Source organism: Phyllopteryx taeniolatus, chromosome 3 (assembly GCF_024500385.1).
Source record: "Phyllopteryx taeniolatus isolate TA_2022b chromosome 3, UOR_Ptae_1.2, whole genome shotgun sequence".
NCBI classification, from domain to species: Eukaryota; Metazoa; Chordata; class Actinopteri; order Syngnathiformes; family Syngnathidae; genus Phyllopteryx; species Phyllopteryx taeniolatus.
The window spans coordinates 19,529,460-19,555,352 of NC_084504.1; the positions used below are offsets into that span (position 1 = coordinate 19,529,460).

The following is a 25,893-nucleotide window of genomic DNA, read 5'->3' on the forward strand; positions in this document are numbered from 1 at the left end:
ACCCTTTGATTACATTTTATTCAGTACAAAAAAAAATTCAAATGTACAATTTATGAATTACATAGTAATCTGGAGACTTTTCCCATATTAATACACTAACAACAGCTTTTTGGCAAAATGTGAAGCTTTCTAACCAGCAAAAGGGTTGGCGTGAATGGTTACATCCTTAATCCGAGTTTCAGTCAACGGTCGAAACGTTTTTTCATGCACGGGGAGTTTCTCCAGCTCATCCACTGCTTCCAAGCCATCGATAATCCTAGAAATGGAGCATTTTGCATAAAGATATAATATATTTCACAGCACAATTCACATTTGGACATTTGGCACCGGTACAGTACGTACTTTCCAAACACAGTATACTTCATGTCCAGATGAGGCTGTTTGGCATAGGTGAAGAAGAACTGGGAGCCATTTGTGTTTGGACCATTATTTGCCATGGAGACCACTCCTCGAACATTATGCTGAAACAAAAATGAGGATTTTATACAATACTGCTCATCACCAAAAGGACACCAATCCTACAGTGAAGCATGGTGGTGGCAGCATCACGTTTTAGGGCTGTTTTTTGTTTTAGCTGGAACTGGGGCCTTTGTCAAGGTGGAGGAAATTCTGAACAGTTCAAAATACCAGTCAGTGTAGCACAAAGTACATTTCAGTTACAAATTACATCGAGGCCCACTCACTTTTAAATGTTCGCTGAACTCATCTTCAAACTTGCGGCCCCATATGCTAGTTCCTCCTTTGCCAGTGCCTGTGGGATTTTGAATCCGATTGGACGGAAGAAACAAATCACACAAAGGTGGGTGAGAATTTTGACATTTTAAACAATCGCTTCATGTAGTCTTCTCCTACCTGTTGGGTCTCCAGTTTGCACCATGAAGCCTTTAATGTTTCGGTGGAATATACATCCTTTGTAGAAGCCGCTGGCACACAGGGCGAGGAAGTTCTGGAATCAAACAATGTACAGTAGGAGTTTAAAATAAATAAATAGAACCTACTGCAATTAACACCAACTCTAACACTCAAAAATATTGCTGCAAAATATGTCGATTTTCTATTGCACTTATCCTCACTGGCTGGAGCCTATCTAATCCCAGCTGACTTTGGACGAGAGGCTGGGCACACACTGGACTGTTCGCCAGCCAATCGGCAATCATTCGTTAGCTTCGTGAATCTAATTTGGTTTTAAATAAACGGACATTGTAATTGCTTATGCAAGTCTCATGCTGATTGCAATATGAAAAATGTTGGTGTGTTAGTGTGGTCTAACACATTGTCCTTCATGATTTAACTGAAGACCAGACTGTACAATAAGTAACATTTAGTTTCTATACAAATGTGTTCTAACCCACATACACATTCTATGGGCAATTTAGAGTCTCAGGAAAGATTTTGGAATGTGGGTGGATGTCCGTGTAGCCGGACAAAACATGCACATTTCACACAACAATCGGGAACCTGGAAGCGCCAAACTGGGAGGCAGACGGGCTACACACGCCACCATTGTGCTGCCACCACTTCAAACTTCCGTAGAACCACGCTAATACTGTCACACTACTAAATGATGTCCATTAAACCTGCTTTATATATATATATATATATATATATATACACACACACACACACAACTGTAATTTCACTGGAGCAATGTAAAAATTGCTTTTAAAAACATAACAAAAGCAGTTCAATGTCGTCGTAAAAGACGGAAGGGAAATGCGACGTGAAGAAAAATCTCGAAGTGAAAAAGATATTTTACTTACCTCGCAAGCTTTCGGTGCGCGTTCACAGAATATTTCAATTTTGATGTCCCCTAAATCTGTGTGAAGAGTAACAGCCTGTACACATACAACAGAAGAAAACATTTGACAGTCAGTTAGTGCGGCGCAATAGTTCAAAACAAACCAAAGTCGCTTGTAAACACAAATTAAGAAATATCCTCTGTGCTGTTTTGTTATTTATGGCTGCAGATACATAAATTTACAACAAATTACCATGTTAAACGTTGCGACTTGCACCAGTAAATGTGTGTCGACAAAACAGGTCCGTCTGGATATATCTACTCGTCTGATGATTTGTTCCGGGGACATTCGAGGTTACAAACCGCGCGCGGTGGAAGAGAAGCAACGCTACGTTAATGTTTTATGTTCTTTACATTCATAGCCTAAAAGTGGTTTTCGTACAAATATGTGTTGTAATTATGAAATTACTTCTGCGTTAGACTAGTGTGGGTAAGTGATAGACTACAGCGCGTTCCGACGTACGTACGTATGAACGGAACTGTCGTAAACCGAAGACCCTCTGTCGTTTACAATGTTTTATCCTGAAATCCTTTTAACGGTTTAAAATGAACTTTAACGATCGTGGTAGTAACATTTCATTTTACCATTAATTTTGGTATATATATATATATATATATATTCAAACATTCTAAGAATATACAACTCATAAAGTCTGTCCAGAGTCATAATGTTAAACGGACACACATTGTTAGGTGAAAACAAAAACTTTGAGATATTTTGTTACCCAAAAACCTTTATTTTTACCATACTAAATAATTTTTTTTATCGATGACACATGTAAACAATGTTAACTGATGAATCAATCAACATTAATTACATACTCTTAGTAATATACGCTGTTTTCGTTGTATGCTACAATCAGCAAAATGTCCATCAGCGGGTGACTCATTAAAAAACACCTTTTACTCAACGTTCAAATTTAGTTGATACATAGCAAGTACTAATAAAAATGTATTCACTAATTAAATACCTAATGTAAAGTCAATGGTAAATAAGGCAATCAACATAAAAAAAAGTTATACGTTGTAAATGGATTCCTGGGAAATATAGTTGGACAAGTTTTCTATAGTGTATATTGAAAATAAGGGAAAACCAAAAAAATGTTTGGCATACATTAAAAACCTGATAACAATGGACTACAAAAATAGAATAACATTTGAAATATATATTTTTTTTTAATTGTGTCTGTCTGTTCTGGATGCTTTGGGGTTTTTGAATTCTATAAAGATTATCATGACAACAAATGTTTTTAAACATTCATACAAAGTAACTGAACAGTGTGCAATTAGCGTACATGAGAGCGATCACAGCGCTTGAGAATTTTATTTTATTTAATTTTTTAAAATCTTACTCTGGGTTTTATGTGGAAAAAGGTCAAACCAAAATATTTGTATTTAATTGATTTTTCATTTCACACACCCATGACTCATAACTTTGTGCCATGTTGTGACCCCCACCAGCATGGCGCTTCAACACGTCCCTATTGAAGGACCCGGATTTTGATTCTTTTGTGAGGAAGGAATGGGATGAGTTTCTGAAATTCAACGACTCCCTAACCATATCCCCATCTCTGTTGTGGGAAGCCGGGAAAGCTGTTTTGAGAGGTCGAATCATATCATATTGTTCTTATAAGAAAAAACAAGAAAAAAAATTGGAAAATGGAATTGAGTAAAAAATTAAACACCTCACAGAAGAATATGCAATTAATCCAACAGATACGCTTAGAAACCAACTTCAAAAGGCAAAACATCAATTAAATGTTATCTTATCAAAAATAACAGATTTTCTACAACTGTTAAGATACACTAACTTTGAGTACAATAATAAATCTGGAAAATTCCTTGCGAACCAACTTCAGCGCAATAAAGACAAGTCATTAATTAATGCCATTCAAGATTCAAATGGCAACTGTACACAGTCACCAATAGAAATAAATGAAAATTGTAATTTTTTTTATAGCAGCTTATACGCATCTTCGAACAACCCAGACCAAAAACAAAATTAAACTTTTATTAAGGTTGAAACATCCCTCAATGAAATACACAAATTAAAGACAGCCTTGATGTTCCTTTAACCATCGCAGAATTACATAACCTATTAAAAAATATGCAATCGGGACGGGTGCCTGGCCCGGACGGAATCCCCGTTGAATTCATTAAACATTTTTGGCCAATACTAGCGCCTCTATTTTTCAGAATAGTCAAGGAGATAAAGGTAGAATTAGTAGCCATATGAAAACAGCTTTAATTAAGTTATTACTAAAGTCAGATAAAGACTTTACTCTCCCGGCTAATTATTGGCCCTTATCACTGATTAATGTAGATATCAAGATTATCTCGAAAACCCTTGCAGCGAGACTTGAAAAGGTACTCCCGTCAATAATCCACTTTGACTAGACAGGCTTCATTAAAGCTAGAAGTTCCACAAATAATGTCAGACTTCTGTTAAATTTAATAACCATGCCACAGCGTGAAAATCTAAACGCAATCATCATGTCACTTGACGCAGAGAAAGATTTCGATAAAGTTAACTGGGCTTTCCTGTTTGCAGAACTTCGCAAATTTGGCTTTGGAGATTCATTTATACATTGGATAGCAACATTATACAATTCGCCGAAAGCGAAAGTCAATACAAATAGGATTACTTCAAGTTTTACATTACAAAGAGGAACCAGACAAGGATGTCCACACTCACCAATGCTATTTGCAATATTTATCGAACCTCTTGCTACCGCTACACGTCAGAATGCTAATATGAAAAGGTATCTGCTCACAAGTGACAGAACACAAAATCAATCTATATGCTGATGATATTCTTCTTTACAGGAACCCAAGTATTCTCTTCAGGTAGTGTTCAATCTCATTAAAACATTTTCACAAATATCAGACTACTCTATTAACTGGACAAAATCAACAATACTCCCAATAACAGCAAACTCAAGGACTCCTGCAGATCAAATCCCAGATTACCCTATTCCTGTAGGAAACATTAAGTATTTAGGTATCAATATTTTGTCAAAACTCATAGAGCTAACCAATCTAAACTACACACCACTTCTGGAAAAAATCTCCTCTGATTTAAGACGCTGGAATATCTTGCCTATATCATTACTGGGAAGAATAGCTACAATAAAAATGAAAACCTTACCTCAAATAAATTATTTATTTTCAATGATTCCATTTAAATCCACATTTAAATGGTTTCCAACCTTAGAATCTGTTACAATAAATTTTTATTCAAAAAATAAAAATAGAATCAGTCTATCCACTCTTCAGAAAAGTAAACAGGAGGGACGACTAAATGCTCCCAACTTTAAACATTAGCTAACCAATTACAATACCTCACGAAATGGTTGCACCACAATGAGGACAGTGATTCTTGGCTAGAATTGGAACAAATAGACTGCAACATCAAACTGCCAAAACTCCCATTTATTTCTACTAGTCCTAAACGCTATAAATGCTTCAAGAATCCAATAATCGCATCCACCTTAACGGCTTGGTGGCAAAGTTTAGAATCTACAGGATCTCAATTAGCTCCCAGTATGTTCTCCCCAATCTAGTATAATCCAGATTTCGAAATTAATAATATACCCCTTCATTTTAGTACATGGGAACAACATGGAAGTAACCACCTACAATTATTTAACAGTGATGTTTTTAGGACATGTGATGAACTCTTCCAATAATTCCAAATAACAGGCGGAAACTTTCTTCAATAGATTAAATTAAAAGCAGCAATTAAAAAAAGAATACCAACACTCTAAGCACCCTCGAACTGCCGCAGTTTGTCAAGCAAATAGTGAAGCTTCTCCCGCAAAGTAAAAGAAATCTGAATGGCATTGGGTCCCCGTGGCCCCCACTGGGTGGCCAGTTGTCGGGGCGCCTTGGTGGGGCCGGCGGGCCGACCTGGGTCCCTCAGTGTGGGACGTGTCCCATCCACCGGGCTGCTCTCGGGTTGACCCCTGGGCCCGATCCAGTCCCTCGATTGGTCCTCAGCCTCCGCGGTGCGGGCACAGCAATTACAGGACACTTCTTTCAGTCTTTGTGCGTGTAAAACGGTGTCAATTCACTTGCATGTGTCCGCAGGCACACACCCCTGGGACTCTTTCACTGGGTGTGGGGCCACGCACTTATTGCGACAAATAACTCATGAATCTGCAAATCGCTTGTGTATCCCCTCATTTATACTCTCGTCCTGTAGACTTTTATAATTTACATAATTAATCCCCCCACACTTCAGTTGTACAGCCGGGTTCACGACCCTTGTCCTGCATGCTTCTTCTCCTGTCCTTGTCCTGTTCAAGCTTGTCCTGTCCTTCCCTCACAGGGTGTAGCACTAGAGCCCCATGCAACATTCATATTTAATGTTTCTTTATTGTAGATAATGTAATGACTTCTCTCATCTTGTTTACAATTAGTGCTTTGTCTTTTGTCTTTGTTTCTCTCTCCCCTCTAGAAACTTTGTTCTGTTCGACTGATCAACTCTGATTCTCAATAAACTTTAATTATAATACTACGAAACCGCAGCAGAAGCTTAAAAACTCCACTGTGACACAGTAAAACTGTTCCGGCATAAAAGGGATACAGATCTTCCATTCTGCTTGACCTAACAGCCGAACAGGACAAAAAATAAAACATCTAAGAATGACAATGTCAATTGAATATTTTAATAATAAAACAGGTCACAATGTGTTTTTATTTGTAAAAGATTTGTATTTAATTGATTTTTCATTTCACACATCCATGACTCACTCTCATTACCAGAACAATGTAATATCTCAAGATAACTTTGCAAAGGAATAAGTTAGGGTAATAAGCTACTATTTAATCGTAAAAAGGAGCATAGCCAACATCACAATGATTCTTTCATTCATCAACTAATCCTTCCAGTTCGCTCCGACCAATCAATGTATTACAAAACAATTAAAATAAAATACAAATTTTGTTTTAGCCATGATTATTTGGGGATAAGTAGTCTTGCGCATGAGCTTCCATGGGTCAAGTGTACAACCTATTACACTCCAAAAAATCCCCCCAAAAACAACAACAGTACATAAAAACAGGAGTGAACTATAGTTAAGGCAAGTGGCCACAGAGCTGTTATAATACAAACACACGTCATCTTTTTTTCTCTCTGGGAGATGATTTATCATGATCTCAATGTCACAACATTTATTTTTTAATAATTGAAAAAAGTCTACTTGCTCCACTTTCTTCAAAGTAATTGTGCGTATCGGACGAACACCTCCAACCAAATATACATGACAGTAACAAAATGTCTCTAAAATGTGTTCATTCGGATGAAATAGACTGACCTTGGTAAGTAAGCTTGTTCTGTGTTACTTTGTAAAATTGATATTTATTATATTACCATAACCCAAAAAACCTCATGTACTTCTACAAGAGTGGGGAACCTTTTTCTTTTTTTAATTCCTTCAAATTATTGGGCATTTCATTTGTGGGAAAATATAATACAATAATGCACCAAAAAGTGAGCAGTTGAAGCTTTTTATTACTGTTCCTCAGAGGTTTGTTTTTAGAATTGCATTGTGGGCTGGATCAAACAATCATGGGCCAGGTTCCCCACCCAGACCGAGCAACAAGCTATAACTGCACATGCACTCACACACATTTTCTCATATATTAATTGCTTTAGATCAAACCTTTCACTCACATTTCTTTCTAAATATTTTTACAGTATATGCTTACAAGCCTGGAATTCAGTACTGGAAGGTTTCCTCAAATTGGGGGGGGGGTACAAGCAAATGGAGGTTACATGGAGCTGGCACATTATTTTTGAGTCAAACGTAAATGATTGTCAACTTGACAGCGTACATGATATAATGAGCTTAATGGTCACATACCTTTGACCTGCTTAATAATGTCCTTCAAATGAATCAACTTGTTGTCCATTGGTATTCCAACACTAAGTCCGCTGGATACAATGACTTAATGTGTTTGGACATACTTGGCAAATAAAGATGATTCTGAATACAAAACAAAGACCATGCAGGGTCACCTTGGCATCTCAGTGGCTCCCTGATATGACAAGTCCAAGAATACAGAACAATGTCCTCTTCAGTTGTTGTGAATTGTAAAAAAAATAAAATAAAATTAAAAAAAAACCTAAAACAATAACACTCAGTCTAGTTGCCCTATCACTTTGCATACTTAAAATTCTCCACCAACATTGAGATGCATAAAATGTAAACAAACATCACAATGGCACTGAATCTCCAATTTCCCTTTGGGATCAATAAAGTATTCTCTTATTATTGCTAAAAAGCCTCATTAGTGAGTCAGAGTCTATGTCCAAAATCATCTGGGAAGCTAAGCACTACAAGAACAAAAACTGTGCCACACTGGTGAATCTTTGCCCTTTCTTATTGGCTCTTCATGACACCATACCATCTGTGGGTTGGGGCGGTTGCTTCTGTGACTGGCCTCCCAGGTTAGTAACTATCAACTCATGGCTACGTTCAGATCTGCTCTTTGTCCGTCCTCCACAACTGTTCTTTGACCTCCGTTGGTAGGGTGTTAAAAAGGTCTTCCTCCACAACGAGACCAGTTCTCTTGAGCTGACGGCACTCGGCCAGCTCCACGGGCAGACACTCCAGACGGTTGCCTCTCAGCTCGAGTTGTGTCAGTCCGGTCAGCTCGCCGAAGCGTGACGGCAGAGACTGCAAGCAGTTGTTGCCCAGGTTCAAAGTGCGCAGTTTCTTGCACTGGAACAGCTCATTGGGCAGGCTCTCAATCTTCATGACAAGGTGGTGGATGGGGTGGGGAGAGAAAAAGGGGGTAACATTACAATTTGATAGTAAAACTAGAAAGGCACAGTTGTAGATGACCAGTGTCCCAATTGTTTATGATAAAATTAAGCCATTCAACAGAGCAATCGCATTACTTTAACAATGATTATAAAATTCAAAAACAGAACAAAAAGAAAACTTGTTTGGTAATTAATTTCTTTGTTTGAAAAATGCTTCATAGCAATACATCTTATGCCGTTGAAAGGTTTATGACCCTTTTAAATGGTCCCACAGTCGTAGGGAACATGCATTTGTGGGATGAGAGATGAGTTTGTGGGTTTCACCCATGAAAAACTTGCTTATCTTGCTATTGACTCTTGTTTTATGTTTGGTGGATTGGATCATTGAAATTTTAAGAACCAAGCCATAGTGGCAATTGAAGAATATTCGTTAAGCAATCAGCAACCTCAGTAGCAAGTGAAAGAACCATACACAGCCACAACAGCCTCGCAGGAATTCTTCATACTGGTCACCAGTCTGGTCACACACTGCTGTCTTCCTGTTTTTTTAACCAGCATTTGTCACTAGTCAGGAAACGAGGTTGTTGGTCACTCTGGCACAAACAGCTCACCCAAGCTCATCCCAGAAGTGTTTAATGGGGTTGAGGACAGGCCATTCCATCCTTTCCACTCCCAAATTCTGGAGTTAGTCTCTGATAAACCCTGCAATGTGAGGTCTAGCATTGTCATCTTGGCAAACAGAGTTCACTGGTTACATAATCTCATCTCAATCTCTCTATACTTTGAGATTTCTTCCAATCATGACAAACCTCTTTTTTCCCAGTAAGGGAGATACCTTTAACACGCCATCACACTGCCTCCACCAAAGATGTTACTCTCTCAGTGGAGCAATCAGCATAGCATTCTCTGTGCCTTCTCTAGACTTTGACCTAACCAACCAACTGCCGTAGGCAGAATCTGAACCCATCACTGAACACAATGTTCCACCACATGTTCAGGTTCCAGTGCACGTGTTGCTAAAACCAGGGCAAACGGGTCTGAGCGTGAAGGCAGTAATGGCAGTACTCCTGTCAACCCTATGAGACCAGAGATTGTCCGTTCCGGATTATCTGGACAGAGAGCCGTTGGCCATATTGTCCTGCAAACCTTGACTGCCAATCTGTGGAAGACAGCCTAGGATTCCTTAGTGCTGAAAGGGTGAGGAAACAGTCTTGTAGGGTGGTCTTCTTGGGATGCCCACTTGGCGGTCTGTCTCTGCCAACTTGCCCCTTAGTTTAGTGATGGTACTATGGCTGACTCCAAACAATCGCACAACTTGGTTTTGTGGAACACCATCTTGAAGTTGCACTCTCGCACGGTCCTCATCCAGATCAATCCAATGCGGCATGGCGATTCTTTGCGGCAGACACCTACTGACCACTGTAGCAGGGTCCATGCTCACACTCGGTGGTACCAGAAGCTCAAAATAAGGGTCAATGGTAAGAGCAAAAAAAGATGTTCGGCAATGGCAGAGAAGATTTGGCAAATTTTTCAAGGGTGCAACCCACATACTCAGCTCAGCTGATCATCCCACAAAAGCATGTTTCTTACAAATGTAGCATTAGCACCATTTAAAAGGTAAACAAACAGGCATTCAAACCGTATTAGATTTATTACCAAGCACTGGTCACAAACACAAATTTCCTTACTTTTTGCGCTATGGTTATGTGACCAATACAGTCACGGTTCCACTGTGCTACAAATTGCAGTTCATGGACCGGTAAATGTTGACCATAGTTGTGTTCTCATCGCAGGTAAAGGTCGGCTGTATTTGGATTTGCTATTTAAATAGTGTTGCATATTAATAATGCTGACATCTGTAAATCAGTGATACGAGGGGAAGTTAAAATGTAATGAGCCCAATTTAATTTAAGTACTAATAATAAAAATAAATTTCAGAGATTTTCACAGCGGTTGTTTACTTGTTTATATTTCAAAAGTTTAGTTTTTTAGCCTGTTTTCTGCTTGTTAGCCATTTTGAAAATTATTGTTGGGTGCCCGTCAGAAGCAGAGAAGTGTGACTGAATTTCTGTCTTTGGAAGGGGAACCACCACTAAACATTTTCAAAACGCTGACAAAATGTCTACAGGGTTAGGGTTATATCATCAATGATGACACATAATGGTGATGTCCTCAATGGTGACTACAATCTTCTCTGATCAGTGCCTTGACCAAAGCATTATTCCTAGAATTAACCGCTGAAGATGGTCTGCCGCTCACTTGCTTGTCACGGAGGTCACTCAAAGCAGACTCTTGTTCATCGTCTTTCATCCTGGACACCCACTCTTTGACTGTACTTTAGCCTATTGAAGCTTCCCCATATACATTCTGCAAGAATTTTTTGTGGTGGTTCCCCTTTCACAGCAAAACATTTAATCACATCTGCCTCTGACAGGCATCCAACAATTACCTCTTTCCAAAATGGGTGACAGGAAGAGGAGACAGACTTAAAACTTTTTTATAAGTAAACATTCAAATAAGTATTTCCACTACAAACTGTGAAATTTTCAGACAAAAAATTAGTTAAATTAAATTGGGCTCATTAGTTTGTAACTCCCCCTCAAATTCACACCTTCCCTAAGTGGTAATCCAGCCGGTTTTAAAATTGCACTTCTTATTCTATTAAGAAAAAGTACCAAAGAAGCTCTCTAATTTTTTTCCAATTACCAATGTTTTCTCAACATTCAGCCTTTCGTTCCAATTTTACTGATAAAATCCCAATTTAACACCCAAGTGACTGCACTGTGTCTAAACCCATCCTACAGCATAGCACGGGACAGGCACTCCAATGAAAGGCTACTGAAAAGTAGACCTGTTCACATTATTTTGGGACCCTTTTCAATTAAAATAAGAATACTGAACTGAATGGTGTAAATGGGGAGGTTCAATGACAGGTCATATACTCACTCTATTGGCAGTCACAGCAAGGTACTGAAGGTTCTGCAAGGAGCCAATGTCAGGTGGGATATTGGTTAAGTTGTTATGGCTCAGGTCCAGAAAGCGAAGCTTACGGCAATAAAACAACTGGCTTGGAATCTTCTCAATCTTGTTTCTGTTCAGGTACAGTTTCTCCAAGTTGATCAGAGTGCCAATCTGAATGGGAATATAGGCAATCTGATTATACCAGAGTTTAAGGCAAACCAGCCTGTGCAGGTGCTGGAAACTGATGATCTCCTCGATGGTCTTCAGGTTGTTGTCTTTCAAATCGATCTCCTGCAAATTGTGCAAGCTGAAGATGGAGTGTGGTATGCGCTCGAGATCGCACCGGATCAGCTCTAGTTCGGTCAGATTGACCATTTTCTTCAGGCTGTTGAGCACCATTAGCTTGGTGCCTTCGTTATTGACGGACAGCTTCTGGAGGTGCATGCCTACGTCGGTCACCACCTGAGGCAGCTTGGTGAGATTGCTCTTTAGACGGAGAACCTTGAGCCTTTTGAGCTCCCTCAGTCCATCGATGACAATGTAGCGGTTGTTCTCAGCGCTCAGATTCCCGGTTAGATGAAGCTCACTAAGATTCTTCAAACTGTAAATCCATAAAGGAATCTCTTTGATATCTGTGAATTTGATGTGCAGTGACTTCAAATTCTCCCGCAAAAAAGCCAACGCCGGAGCTTCAATTTTGGCTGGGGTGTGGTAAAGCCACATCTCTCTCAGATTGACGAGCTGAGCGATTATCGGCGGGATAGTCACATCTGGTATAAGCTCCAGTTTGAGAACCTCCAGCTCCATTAGGTCAAATACTGTGTCTGGAATGCCACTTAGCATGAAAAGGTGCAGCTCCAGCTTCTCTTGAGAGTTCTTGGTTATCCTCTGCCTGAGCTTGTCTAGCGTCCACTCGTTGTTGAGGTTGAGCTGCCTCAGTTTGTTTTCGCTCACTTCTGAGAGGAACACGGCGAAGCGTTTGGAGTACAGTGGGTCATACTGATCTATCATATGCAACATGAATGCAAAGTCGTTCTTAACATCAGGTATGTCACTGTAGCTGCTCTCTTCTCGTATTGACTCAAATGAATACTTCTTGAGAGAGCGTCGCAGCATCCAGCACAGTGTATACATGCAGATGAAGCCATACACCACAACTAAGCTAATGTAAAAACAGGCCAAGATTTTAAAAAGTGTAGCCAATGGATGAGCACAGCGATACACGCTGTAACCAGTCAGACTCTCTATATCAACATTGCAGTCCACGCTGAACTTGATATCATTCACATAATACCCTGTATAGCAAATTATCAAAATGAATTTGATGACCTTGATAATAGTCTGACGGATGTACAGCCTGTATACGATGTCTCCTTCTTCTACGTGTATTCGGAACTTCTTGACTTTTTCAAAGAGTGCTTTCGCCTGTTCGCCTTCCTTCTTATCCAAAACCCCTGTCTCTGTTCGATCGACAATGCCCTGCTCAAGGCGCGTCTTTGTCCTCTGGAGCATAGGAACACTGGCTTCCACGTCTTCGCTGATCACAGACTCCTTGTGCTCCATTGAGCCGTTCATTTTCATTGGTTTTGGATCACTTTCTTCCACCACCGTTTCTGACAGAGCCCTAGTGGTCCACGGTGAGTCGAAGCACTTCAGTAAGATGGAAACAAAATGCTCTAGTTTGGAGCTAGTGCGGGGAAACTTGAACCAAAAGTTGCTACAGGCTAGGAAAATAAGGGTATGGAGTAACACCAGGTATGGGAAATACTTGGCAAACCAGTGCAATCTAGTTTCATAGCACACAGCGTCTACATAGTTGTACTGGTGCCGGTCCAAATCATACTGGATTCCTTTGGGCTCCCATGAAAAAGGTGTAGTTAATGTGGAATTTAAGTTCTTCTTGCAGGTCTGATCGACCACCCACTTGCAGGGCAAGCAGATCATCTTGTCTTGGGTGACCTGCAGAGTCCCTCCGAACACCGAGATCATGAGCATAACGATGGAGATATAGTCCGTGAACACGTCCCACCATGGTTTCAGGATGCGGTAGGCCGGCTGAGTGTCCACAAAGTACCGCAGTTCAGTGATGGGGATCATGGTTTATCTGTGAGGAAAAAGCACAGATTGAGGAAACAAGTACAATGAGATGCTAAGCCACAAACACCTTGCTTTCGGAGTAATTGATCATTCCAAACTAACAAGGTCAAATATCTGAATACTCCCGATCATTAACTGTCAATTGGTGTGTCGTGATATGTTCAATGACAAAATAAAAAATGGGCCTTGTTTTGTGGAATTTTTATATATATTTTACTTCCTAAACATATAAATATATAATAATTATTTTCTACACATTCCGTATGTATATTCTAAGTTCCGTATTTAGGTTTTCTGAAATGAACAGAGGACATGCGATATTTCTATAAAACTTTGATAAAATTACATCAATTTAAACCACTGCTCGATTTGAAGGCTGTATGAAAAGGAGCTTCTTGGTTTTTCTGAAAACATGTTCCTTCATAGACTTTACAATAATCGATGTCATGCTTTTGTTTTAACAGGTCCAATTAATTGCTGAAACGGGGTGCCATACTCAATGGGGGCTTTCGAGCCAAACTCATCAGTCAATTAAATATGAAGCTCAATTTTCTGCATCTTATATCTTTTTTCCATCGCTTAGATTTGAATCACAGAAAATTATCCCCTTTTCACAGTTTAGGTGCTGGCACATATCCACATATTCCTGAGATGGATTACCAAGTAATCTGATGCTGTAAAATCAGGGCATTTATAATATCTATTACATAATTTTCCTTGATTGACTATGGAGAAAAACTACAATCAATTAAATAATTATTGTTACGTCTAAAAATACAAAATTAGAATGGTATGAGGAAATCTAAATCCTCTCAAGTATTGTTTCCATGCCATTGTCACATTTATGGAACATGCAGATTTGAGGAAGCCAAGCTTGGGACTTTTTAAGACCCCCTTTTTAAGGCCCATTATATGAAATTTAAGATGTCTCAATATAACACCACAGTATGTGAAATTTTTAAGACATTTTTGATACACCACATATGTAAGTGTGAAACATTTTACAGTGAATGTAGCTAGCAAAAACCAATCTAAACTCAAGCAAACAAATTTGTATTTTCCTTGTCAGCTGGTTCAACTTAATTGCATCTTGAGTGGCAAACATGCAAATATGTTCCTGTCATGAAATAAAATGAAGCCCCGCCTAGTTGTGGTATGCCATTCACAATTTAATCGATTCCACGATTATTATTTTTTTCCAGTGGAACCTATCCTTAACTATTCACTCAAAAACTCTACTGCCGGAATCTCAGCAGACTTTGGGGCTTTCTGTAACACTCCAAGATGCCACAATATGGTGCCAAATTCTTGGCTAACAGGAAAGCAGTAATTGGAGTCAAGGAAGTATGTTGAAGTGATACATGGTGACTATTCTAACATTTTTGTATGTCAGGGAGGAGCTAAGTTTAGTCTAGTTTGTGAAAGTTAGTCTTCTGCGCTTGTGTATGTGTTTGCTCTGCATCACAAGATGCCATTAAAAATGGACTTTAGTCAGCAGCAGAATGAGCTCCTATGTGTCATAAAACTTTTAACCTCCATCCATCCATCTTCTACCGCTTATCAGAGGTCGGGTCGCGGGGGCAGTAGCTTTAGGAGGGACGCCCAGACTTCCCTTTCCCCAGCCACTTAATCCATCTTTTCCGGGGGGATCCCGAGGCGTTCCCAGGCCAGCCGAAGGATGTAGTCTCTCCAGCGTGTCCTGGGTCGTCCCTGGGGTCTCCTCCCAGTGGGACGTGCCCGGAACACCTCACCAGGGAGGCGTCCGGGAGGCATCCGAATCAGATGCCCTAGCCACCTCATCTGGCTCCTCTCGATGTGAAGGAGCAACGGCTCTACTCTGAGATCCTCCCGGATAACCGAGTTTCTCACCCTATCTCTAAGGGAGAGCCCGGACACCCTGCGGAGGAAACTCATTTCGGCCGCTTGTATCCGGGATCTCGTTCTTTCGGTCACGACCCAAGGTTGGATTATATATAATCTTTAATGATAAGACATTTTGGAAAATCTAATTTAAGAGCATTGGTTGACAATTACGCCTGTGGGTGTTGTGCCATAGAACAGTGTTTTCCAACCTTTATTTAGCAAAGGCACATTTTACATTTCAAAAATGTCACGGCCCTCTACCCAAAACAAATTTCACAAAAAGTACTGTACTATACTCACAACTTAGTGTGAAATCTGGGACTGATTAGTTGAACACAAAGCTGATATTCTGTTGTATGAATGACTACAGGTGGATGCACAGGTTAATTGTCTCTTCAGCCATCTATTGGAAGAGCACTGAATTGTTCTACCTCTTACTGCAGTGAATACCTGCTAATACAGTGAAACCCCCAATATTTACGATTCGGCACACACAAATTTACCGAGTCACGGATTTTCTTTTGGGACCTATCCACAGTTATTCGTGGAATAACTGGCCTAGTCATGATTTTCTGTAACAGGGCATTAAAAACAAAAAACAAAAATTTTTCGTGGCAAAATAAAGCTTGCATGATATTTATTGTATTTTAGCATTTCTTTATTTGCGACAACAAATGGGTACTGTCGGCCGTAACCATGCCAAACACACACACACACACAAACTAGTTGTCCATTCAACCAAACTTGAGTGGCTACACACTCGCTCATCCAGTCACAAATCTGACAACAGCCGTGCTAGATTTGTGATTGACAGTCAGCGGGAGAGGGATACTGTAATACAAGACTGAATCAACAGTGGCGAGAAGTGCACTCCATTTTGCCTCAACTAATCAATAATCCATTTCACACAACCGACTGAATTTTTAGCGAACATTTGATTGTTGTGACCTGAAATGGTAAATTGACTAACGTTTATAGATACAGAAAAGCCACACCAAATGTCACGCAATTTGAACCCAACCAGTTTTCAGGCAAAAGTAGACCTCGATTGTTACACAAAGAAATGGTCATTGTGGGTGACATCACCCGAGGTGTTAGCTTTTTACACAAGACGTTGTGCGTAAAAATAAAGTAAAATGTTTTATTGAATTTACAGTGGTTGACCTTTACAGGTGTGCATGTACAATGTGACTACTGCACCCTAGTCGTAATAAAAGTTAAGTGTTTAAAGAGTGTTTTATTAACAAATGGCTCTGGAAGACTTAAAATGTTACTAAAATAACTGCCTACACAGAAAAGATTTTATGATGGTGACCGTTTGACTGTGGAGCAGATTCATTCAATTTCAATTGATTCAAAAGAGAAAATAATTTTGAAAAAAATTGTATATTGACCAGCATCACAGAACCGATCTTTGAGGTTTAACTTTGCATAAAATGAGATGTACAGTGGGTACGGAAAGTATTCAGACCCCCTTAAATTTTTCACTTTTTTTATATTGCAGCCATTTGCTAAAATAATTTAAGTTCATTTTTTTCTACATTAATGTACACACAGCACCCCATATTGACAGAAAAAACAGAATTGTTGAATTTTTTGCAGATTTATTAAAAAAGAAAAACTGAAATATCACACAGCCATAAGTATTCAGACCCTTTGCTCAGTATTTAGTAGAAGCACCCTTTTGAGCTAATACAGCCATGAGTCTTTTTGGTAATGATGCAACAAGTTTTTCACACCAGGAATTGGGAATCATTTGCCATTCCTCCTTGGAGATCCTCTCCGGTTCTGTCAGGTTGCATGGTGAATGTTGGTGGGCAGCCATTTTTCAGGTCTTTCCAGAGATGCTCAATTGGGTTTAAGTTAGGGCTCTGTCTGGGCCATTCAGAAGTCGTCACAGAGTTCTTCTGAAGCCACTCCTTCAGTATTTTAGCTGTGTGCTCAGGGTCATTCTCTTGTTGGAAGGTGAACTTTCGGCCCAGTCTGAGGTTCCGAGCACTCTGGAGAAGGTTTTCGTACAGGATATCTCTGTACTTGGCCGCATTAATCTTTTCTTCAATTGCAACCAGTCTCACTGTCCCTGCAGCTGAAAAACAGACTCACAGTATGATGCTGCCACCACTATGCTTCACTGTTGGGACTGTATTGGACAGGTGATGAGCAGTGCCTGGTTTTCTCCACACATGCCACTTAGAATAAAGGCCAACAATTTCTATCTTGGTCTCATCAGACCAGATAATCTTATTTCTCACAATGTTGGAGTCCTTCAGGTGTTTTGTAGCAAACTCCACACGGGCTTTCATGTATCTTGCACTGAGAAGAGGCTTCCGTCGAGCTACTCTGCCATAAAGCCCCAACTGGTGGAGGGCCGCAGTGATGGTTGACTTTCGAGAACTTTCGCCCATCTCCCGACTGCATCTCTGGAGCTCAGCCACAGTGATCTTTGGGTTCTTCTTTACCTCTCACACAAAGGCTCTGCACCCCCAGTTGCTCAGTTTGGCTGGACGACCGGCTCTAGGAAGGGCTCTGATCGTCCCAAACGTCTTCCATTTCAGGATTATGGAGGCCACTGTACTATTAGGAACCTTAAGTGCAGCAGAATTTTTTTGTAACCATGGCCAGTTCTTTGCCTTGCCACAATTATGTCTCTGAGCTCTTCAGGCAGTTCCTCTTACCTCATGATTCTCATTTGCTCTGACATGCACTGTGAGCTGTAAGGTCTTATATAGACAGGGGTGTGGCTTTCCTAATCAAGTCCAATCAGTATAATCAAACACAGCTTGACTTCAATGAAGGTGTAGAACCATCTTAAGGATGATCAGAAGAAATGGACAGCACCCAAGTTAAATATATGAGTGTCACAGAAAAGGGTCTGAGTACTTATGGCTGTGTGATATTTCAGTTTTTCTTTTTGAATAAATCAGCAAGATTTCAACAATTAAGTTTTTTTCTGTCAATATGGGGTGCTGTGTGTACATTAATGAGGAAAAAATGAACTTAAATGATTTTAACAAATGGCTGTTGGACATGGATGTATTTTTCATCACAGGGATCTTTTTGCCGTGGTTTGTCTGGTCCCTCACCTGGGACCTGTTTGCCATGGGTGACCCTACCAGAGGCGCGAAGCCAAAGACAACTTAGCTCCTAGGATCACTGGGACACACAAACCCCTCCACCACGATAAGGTGACGGCTCCAGAGGGAGCCTTTCCCCCCCCCCCCAAAAAAAGTAAAATTTTCAGATAGGAGGTTTTGCATTTCAGCCATCAATAAACCACTGAAATATTATGCACAGTTGGAAGACACTGTGCTTAAATATCGGAAGACAAAAAAAGTGTACTTGAATAACACTGGGTTGCAAAAAAAATGTTTTGGTAAATTGTTTTTTCAACTGATTTAGGACAACTTTGCATCACTGACTTCCGCTTTTCTTGTTCGAGACCGGTTTTTATGTTGTTAAGAGTTTATTAATCAAATGTTACGAACTTTGCTTACTGGAAACTGAATAGTAGATATTGATAAAAAGAAGTACCTGTAAATGGAATGTTACGTCATCATTGTTTAAAATTCAGGGAATAAACCTCTTTTTATTTGAAACTCTAAGGCAAAAATACCGGTACATTTAAAAACATGGCCATACTTCAGAGAGTTGGCCTGATTGAGCAAAACCTGTGATATTTGGATTCAGCACATCAAAATCGCCATAAATCAGCTAAAAAAAGAAAAGAAAAAAGATCTTCGACACATTTGTTGTTGACCAGTGCAATGAATCAAAATGTATTACATAAGTTAAATAAATGACTTACATAATTGTTTAAAAACAAACAGTTTTGTACCATTACTGTACTTAAAAGTTAAACAACTAAACTGTAGTTGAAAAGTAAAACATATTTTATGCAAGAAAAGTACCGGTAAAAGTACTGCACTAGATTAAAAATAAGCATGAACAGAATGTACTATATGCATAGCTCCAAGAAACGTTCTACTATGTTTGATTGCATTGCATGTTTTAATTGTAAATTTCATTCGTATCCAACTAAGTCATTCTTTCACATACCACACTTTGAGAATCACTGCAATTAATAATTATTAAATTAACATGCAATTATTCACGAGGATTGGAAGCAGAAAATGTCTTCTACTTACACATCTGTAAAGGGCAATAAATCCACCCGTTCGCAGTGAACACATTCCTCGTCAGCTCTTTTGCTGATGTTGTCCATCAGCGTCTCCATTTATCCCCTGGCTTGGCGTGTGTGCGGCACACCCAGCATGTAAACTCGAGAAGGGACTCCTCTCAAGATGATGTTCCGTTTTGGCATGTTTAACCCAAACAACGCGATGGCCAGAGGAGCCACCTCGCTATTCTTAGCCATTTCCGTTAATAATACCCACAGTATTGTCTGTGGGGGCCTTGAGAAGCACCTCCCTCGACCTTCAGGAGGAGAGATCCTGTTTACCTTATAGAAAGTGTTGTCTCTGAACAGTTGCCTCTCCGGGACACTATACTGTCACCTTTTCCCTCACCTCTCCAACACACCTACACTTAGACAATAAGAGGCAGGCGCCGGCAGTCGTCGCGGGCGTCTACTTTGTTCGGAAACGATAAAGTTGGGGACACCAAGTCTGCTCCAGGGGCCAAAAAGCAGATTTACACTGGCCCAACTTCAGAGCTCCTTTTTTGATGATTTATTTATCATCACATGGCCAGTGTTACAATCATGTAACTTACCGGTTTCACTGTGTTATCTGGGCTCCAGTGCCTGTTGCTGCTGGTGATGGACGAGTCGCTTTCTGTGTGTCCATGAGCGTTCATGGACCATCGCCCCTCTGATTGCCATGGGCTTGTGTGAGAAATCTGTATTTATTTAGAAAAAATAAAAACCGTGATTTGCCTCGTTTGACATTTGTAGACGTGGTATGAAATGTTGAAAGTCAAATTTACGTAGTGTGAGTGAGAACATGTAATTAACCTCAAAATGAGAAGTTGGATTCAGTCATTCTACAGCGGTAATATTAGCATGGACGGGCTTTGTCAAAAATATATTAATACAATGTTTGGATGAAAAACATAATTAATATAATTTTTTTACAGATTCCACATCACGTGTATCTAACATACTTAGCACGAACATCTTTGCAGACTAGCTTTGGGTGCTGTTAGCCAGCGAGCTAACAAGCTACATGTTTACCACCCGGCTCTTTGTGTTATCTGGGGTTCAACTTGAATTGTGGAGAAACGCCGCGGATAATATGTCTGCGGGGCGACCACAATATGTGTGAAAACAGCTTGAAGCGTCGACTTACTGTGTTTGAAGGCGTGTTTTTAAATCCGGCGCCACTGGAAGAAGCGTATATTTGCTTTTTCGCGGCTAGGCAGCTAAAGCTAATAGCAATAGCCGCTGGTTTCCGAGCACAATCGAGAGACTTCAGCCATCGGCCGTCACCGCCAACCGGTAGGTGGCAGTATGCCTCTTTTTACTAAACGTAGAAAAAGACGCCACTTCCTGGAGATGCTTATGTATTTGTTTTGGGTTGCAAAACAACTTCAAATAGCGTGTTTTAAAAATTCCCAAATGGCGCCACTGAAGTTTTTGCGAACGGTGGGCTCATTCCGGACAACGCCGCACACAAGCCAGCTCGTGACCCGTCGACCGGTCGCTTTCAAAGTTGTTACATGTCCAGCACACTGTATGGTTGTGGTTTTGGCAAAGGACACATGGAGCAGCAAGATGGCCCTCAGAACCATTGGGATGGGACGATGGTTGAGTTGCTATTTCAGTAACGTCACATCAGTCCGAAGTTACAGCACAGACAATGTCCTAATGAACTGCTGGAAATGTAAAGAACCTTTTGACAAAAGCCCTACATTCTTCTGCTCGTCTTGTAAAGTACTACAGCCTCCTGATGAAGGTGTATCCTTCTTCAACATCATGGATTGGTGAGCATCTTACTACTTTCATCCCATACATAATCAGTCAGCTTTAGTTACAGACTCGAGGTCCAGGGAAAGACAAAAGGATTTCATCAAATTCACGAGAACAATGTTTCTCAATGTAGAGTCTGGGGATACCCGGCGGTCCGCAAGCTATAATTTCAGAGTCAGCAAAATAATTTGCAATTAATTATGTTGTTTCATTGAAAGTTAAAGCAAATTCACTAGAACAGTGTTTCTTAAAGTGGAGTCACCAAAAGAAAAAATTCTCATAAGCAAATAAATACATGATAATATGTATTACCTTTTTTCCCTTCATAGTGAAGATACATTTGCGCTGGACATGCACAAACTTCAGAAAAGATACTTGCAGCTCCAACGCTCCCTCCATCCAGACAACTTCAGCCAGAAATCTGCGGTAAGCTGGGTTTTATAAGTGGAAAACAGCCCAGGAGCATGGTCTGTGAGTGGTCTGCCGCTTCCCAATCTGTTAGTGTGTTTTGTAGTACGGTACAAAGCTCAGCATACATGACTAAACCCCACTGAAAAGTAAGCTCATCCATTTCTCACTGAACACAAAAGCACATTTCTGAAATATTATGATGATTACTCTCTCAAATTAGCTATTTTTTGAATAAAAGGCTACATGCTTAAAACAGGAAGTCAAGTTAAAACTTGCACATGTAAACCATTTGACGTGATAAAACAGTCGCAAATAATTTTAACAATGCTGTATTAAACTTTTAGCTGAAAAATTAATTATTGAATATTAAGTCAATTGGGTTAGTTCCACACACACGCCTTTTAGTTCATAGTTTTGATATTGACACTGGTTATAAAGAACGCAGAGTCAAATGTTCATTTTAGTTTATGCTGCATAATATGTACAGTTGTGCTCATAAGTTTACATACCCTGACAGAATTTGTGAAATATTGTTTTTTTTAAATACGAATGATGACTGAACAACAACCATCATTAATTTCTTTATGGTTATGTTTTGTTTGATGATAATGTTTTTCTGAACTGCTTAACAGTTTAATTTGAATTAAAATAAAATTAAATGTGTTTCGCCTGGCCCTTCATGTTTTCTTTAAACAATTTTACCCATCTTACAAATTCTGCCAATCAAACATATGAGCACAACTGTGTGTTTTCTCATTTACTAAATAAAAGGCCTGTGAATTTTGAAAATAAGAGCAAGTAAATTTAAAAAGGTATTAAGTGTTCAAATAAAGTGGTTAACTTCAGAATAATTGAAAAAAAAACCTAACAAAATAAAGATAACACTTCATGTTTTGATCATGTGTAGAAGCAAAATCATGAATTATAAAAATGCATTATACATAGGTATAAGGGTTTTCCAGAAATTTGAGGTCAACTTTGGGGGTGCGTATTATACATGGTTGCACATTATACACGAGAATTTAGGGTAATATGTTGAAATGTGTTGATAGGCTTATTATTCTTTTTTTTTTTTTTTTTTTTTTTTGAAAAATGGTAAATCCAAGCTTGATTGGAGACTGTACATTGTCCGTAGGTGTGAATTTGAGTGTGAATGGTTGTTTGTTTATATGTGCCCTGCGAGTGGCTGGCGACCTGTTCACGGTGTACCCCGCCTCCCGCCCGAAGATAGCTGGGATAGGCTCCAGCTCACTCGTGACTCTAGTGAGTATAAGCTGTATTTAAACAAAAAAAATGAATGGCTAGATGGTAAACAGATGATCAAATGTGCCCTTGTGGATCATTAAAAGAACATTGCTTGACTGTTGCGAATAGGCATTTTGAGCAAGGAGTGTGTGAGGAGTGTGTTGCTTTGCACATCATTTATTTTGTGTACACTCCGATAGAAAAGCGCAACGCACCCTGAAGTCACAATCTGCAAAGACGAGAAGCAGCAATGGTTTCTTGACGCAGAGCCTGTGTTTGGGCTATTTTATTCATACGCACTTCCGGTCATTTTTTTTAATTAGACATCATCCAGCCTCGGGGGTCTGCATTACATATAGAAAACCCTTTACTTATACATTACTTAACTGGCCCAACGGTGAGACTATTGATTTTGACAGACCCCATATACCTTCAAAATACACTTACACCTATCAACAACATATTTTCCATTCCATCTTGTCTTCAGAAATACCCATTAATAGCTTGATCAGTGCATTTCAAAAGATTGTCAGGTGTAATAAAAAGTGAGTGAACAAGTTGAACCACTTACTATAAGTCTAAAATCCATTCATCCGCTTTCCGCAGCACTTCGTCCTCATCAGTGTCACGAATGAACGAGAACTCATCCCAGCTGACTGTATTTGTTTACAGTAAACTAGTGGCTAGAGAACAAGTAAGTGACATTTCTTGTCACTTTCCTATGTTCCGTGTGGGAACTTGGAATGCCTCTGTACTGTACCGGCAAAATCAGAATATAATTTTTTTTTTTACTTGCTGTTCGCGTGACCCAACCAAAGTTGGTCTGCCACCCACTTTTGGGTCCCCCCACCAGTTGAGAATTGCACTAGAACATCATCTTGCACCAATCAACATATTTAGGAAAAAAATGCCTTAAAGTGAAACAAAAAACAGAAACGAGGGGAAGGAAACATTTAACACATTCACTGCCGTTGACAGCTTTAGAAGTCAAATATCCATGTTAACTGGGAGGGCTGGCAGTGAATGATAATCCTAGAATCGGAAAAGAGGGCACAACACGGCAAATCGTATTGCGACTAGGCATGGGCCAGTTACCAGTTTCAAGGTATACCTCTGTTTTAAAACGCCATGGTCTGCGTCTGAACGTTTGCGGCCAGTTCTGAGACTTAGCATTTTCACAATTGGTGAAATAATTACTAAGGGCTTGCTACCGAGGCAGATAACAGCTAACTAGCATTGCTAACATCAGCTCAGTTCTCTTCTGATTTTACTTCACAAAGTGGAGAAGAGCAGAGAATTTGCTACTTATTTTCTGAGTAGTTTCACTGTTGTACTCCTTTTTGAATGTTTTTGGAATAATTGAATTGTTAATTTTGTTTTTACATTTACTAATAAAGTCAATATTGTCTATGCTTTTTGAAAAATAAAATAGATTGTGTTCAATGGAAAAAAAAGTCATTTCGCCAAACATTTGGATTTCATCATCCTTATCTTATCATACTGTCACAATCTGATACAAGTCCATGCCTAATTGTGGCCAACCCCTTTCCTATCCCACAAGTTCCTTTTCCGGTTCACTGGTTATCATCAGACTTTGCCGTCACTTGCACCCTTGTGTGGCGACATCATGAAGAACACACTTGTGGAGTTAATCTACAAAATGGACTTAAACCACTGTATATGTAAATGGTTATGGACAAAAATAAGAGGAAAATCTAGCAGAAAACGTTCTTTTTCAGGAAGAACGTGAGTATTCAGAGCATCAGTCAGCGCTTGTCAACAAAGCCTACAGGACTCTGCTGAAGCCTTTGAGTCGCGGCCTTTATATGGTGAGTTCAAACTCGCAGACTACTTTCTGTGTGAAAGATGCGACACGTCGCCATGTCATTAGTAACGGTGCGCCCTCGTCATTTCGCGTTGCAGCTGGAGCTGAAGGGGATGCGCTTTGATGAAGGTACAGAGTCCGGGGTGGATGCTGAATTTCTGATGGAGCTGATGGAGATCAATGAAGCCCTCGAACAGGCACAGACTCCAGAAGAAGCAGATAAGATCAGCCAAGACACAAAAGGTAAACAAATTACTTCATGTCTGCTCAGTTTGAGTTTCTCACATCAACATACTGCGTAACATATCTACACTTCATTACAATAATGTAATACAATAATTCTTGTGTGCATTTCCTTGTTAACTGCCAGGCCGGAAACGTGTGTCGCACACTTGACTTCTCTTCATCACAAAAAAGGCACACTCACCATCTGCCAGCTCGTCAGTGCTTTGGCGCTTTTACACCATCAGTTCATTGTACAGCACTGCATCACCTTATTGTCTTTTTTTTTTTAAACCCCCAAATCTTGGTCAACATTTCTCTAACCTCTGGGGGATTAGGTAATCTGCTGACTTCTATGGGTGTAAAGTAGAAATTTGAGGCAGTAGTTTGCAGATATGCCCAACAAATTGCACTTCCCTTTGAAGCTCAGAATTTCTTTTGTTTTTTTCTTTCTCGTCAAAATTCACTTCGTTGTACTTTCTGCATTCACAGACACCCACTGACGCAACATTAGGTTCCCAATGAAAGAGCTGGTCCTTTTTATGAAAATGTGCAATCGTTGAACTTGTCGCATCCTCCTCGCTTGCAGGGAAACTGAAAGGCTTGACAGAGAAGATAGACGGCGCCCTGCGTGCAGGTGAGAAATCAAGAAGTCCCTTTGAAACGTCTTCGACATTCCTCCTACTCATTGTGCGCTAGTTTTGTAATCTATGATGAAGCTCTATGTCGCTGAATGAGTCATCAGTTGAACCTCCTTTTGTGCTCTGTCTTCT

At 39.8% G+C, this 25,893-nt stretch overlaps 3 protein-coding genes across 6 annotated transcripts in view; 1 reads left to right on the forward strand and 2 right to left on the reverse strand.

Annotated features, from left to right (window-relative positions):
• Positions 1–23,684, reverse strand: ppil3 (peptidylprolyl isomerase (cyclophilin)-like 3). 2 transcript variants are annotated; one of them, XM_061767395.1, is made up of 6 exons: positions 23,645–23,684; positions 1,761–1,835; positions 853–946; positions 684–751; positions 343–461; positions 1–256 (listed from the first exon to the last, which is right to left on the reverse strand). In XM_061767395.1, the coding sequence occupies exons 1-6, from the start codon at positions 23,660–23,662 to the stop codon at positions 130–132; spliced, it is 501 nt and encodes a 166-aa protein (XP_061623379.1). In that variant the 5' UTR covers positions 23,663–23,684; the 3' UTR covers positions 1–129. The 2 variants fall into 2 exon arrangements, with proteins under 2 accessions (XP_061623379.1, XP_061623378.1); XM_061767394.1 differs by lacking the exon at positions 23,645–23,684 and adding an exon at positions 1,992–2,273.
• On the reverse strand, positions 7,236–20,938 carry lrrc8ab (leucine rich repeat containing 8 VRAC subunit Ab). Its single transcript, XM_061767389.1, has 4 exons — positions 20,798–20,938; positions 20,223–20,348; positions 11,517–13,635; positions 7,236–8,556 (listed from the first exon to the last, which is right to left on the reverse strand). Exons 3-4 carry the CDS (start codon positions 13,626–13,628, stop codon positions 8,281–8,283), a joined length of 2,388 nt encoding a protein of 795 aa, XP_061623373.1. The 5' UTR covers positions 13,629–13,635; positions 20,223–20,348; positions 20,798–20,938; the 3' UTR covers positions 7,236–8,280.
• The window catches only part of hscb (HscB mitochondrial iron-sulfur cluster cochaperone), a 12,534-nt gene continuing 7,572 nt past the window's right edge, over positions 20,932–25,893 (forward strand). The window contains exons 1-6 of one of the 3 annotated variants that reach the window (XM_061767393.1): positions 21,253–21,431; positions 21,747–21,843; positions 23,680–23,767; positions 24,813–24,902; positions 24,997–25,141; positions 25,710–25,757. In XM_061767393.1, the coding sequence (XP_061623377.1) occupies positions 21,398–21,431; positions 21,747–21,843; positions 23,680–23,767; positions 24,813–24,902; positions 24,997–25,141; positions 25,710–25,757 (502 nt within the window). In that variant the 5' untranslated portion in view covers positions 21,253–21,397. Of the gene's footprint in view, positions 21,432–21,746; positions 21,844–23,679; positions 23,768–24,812; positions 24,903–24,996; positions 25,142–25,709; positions 25,758–25,893 lie in introns of all 3 variants that reach the window. The other 2 variants (XM_061767390.1, XM_061767392.1) reach the window with 2 other exon arrangements.

Bases quoted from the DNA above. Each gene is read 5' to 3' on its own strand.
- ppil3 (XM_061767394.1), bottom strand. From the start codon at position 2,087: ATGTCCCCGGAACAAATCATCAGACGAGTAGATATATCCAGACGGACC. The intron at 947-1,760 runs GTAAGTAAAATA...GTTTGATTCCAG, and splicing joins GCGCACCGAAAGCTTGCGAG to AACTTCCTCGCCCTGTGTGC. The intron at 257-342 runs GTACGTACTGTA...CTCCATTTCTAG, and splicing joins AAGTATACTGTGTTTGGAAA to GATTATCGATGGCTTGGAAG.
- lrrc8ab (XM_061767389.1), bottom strand. From the start codon at position 13,628: ATGATCCCCATCACTGAACTGCGGTACTTTGTGGACACTCAGCCGGCC. The intron at 8,557-11,516 runs GTGAGTATATGA...CTTGTCATGAAG, and splicing joins TTGCTGTGACTGCCAATAGA to ATTGAGAGCCTGCCCAATGA.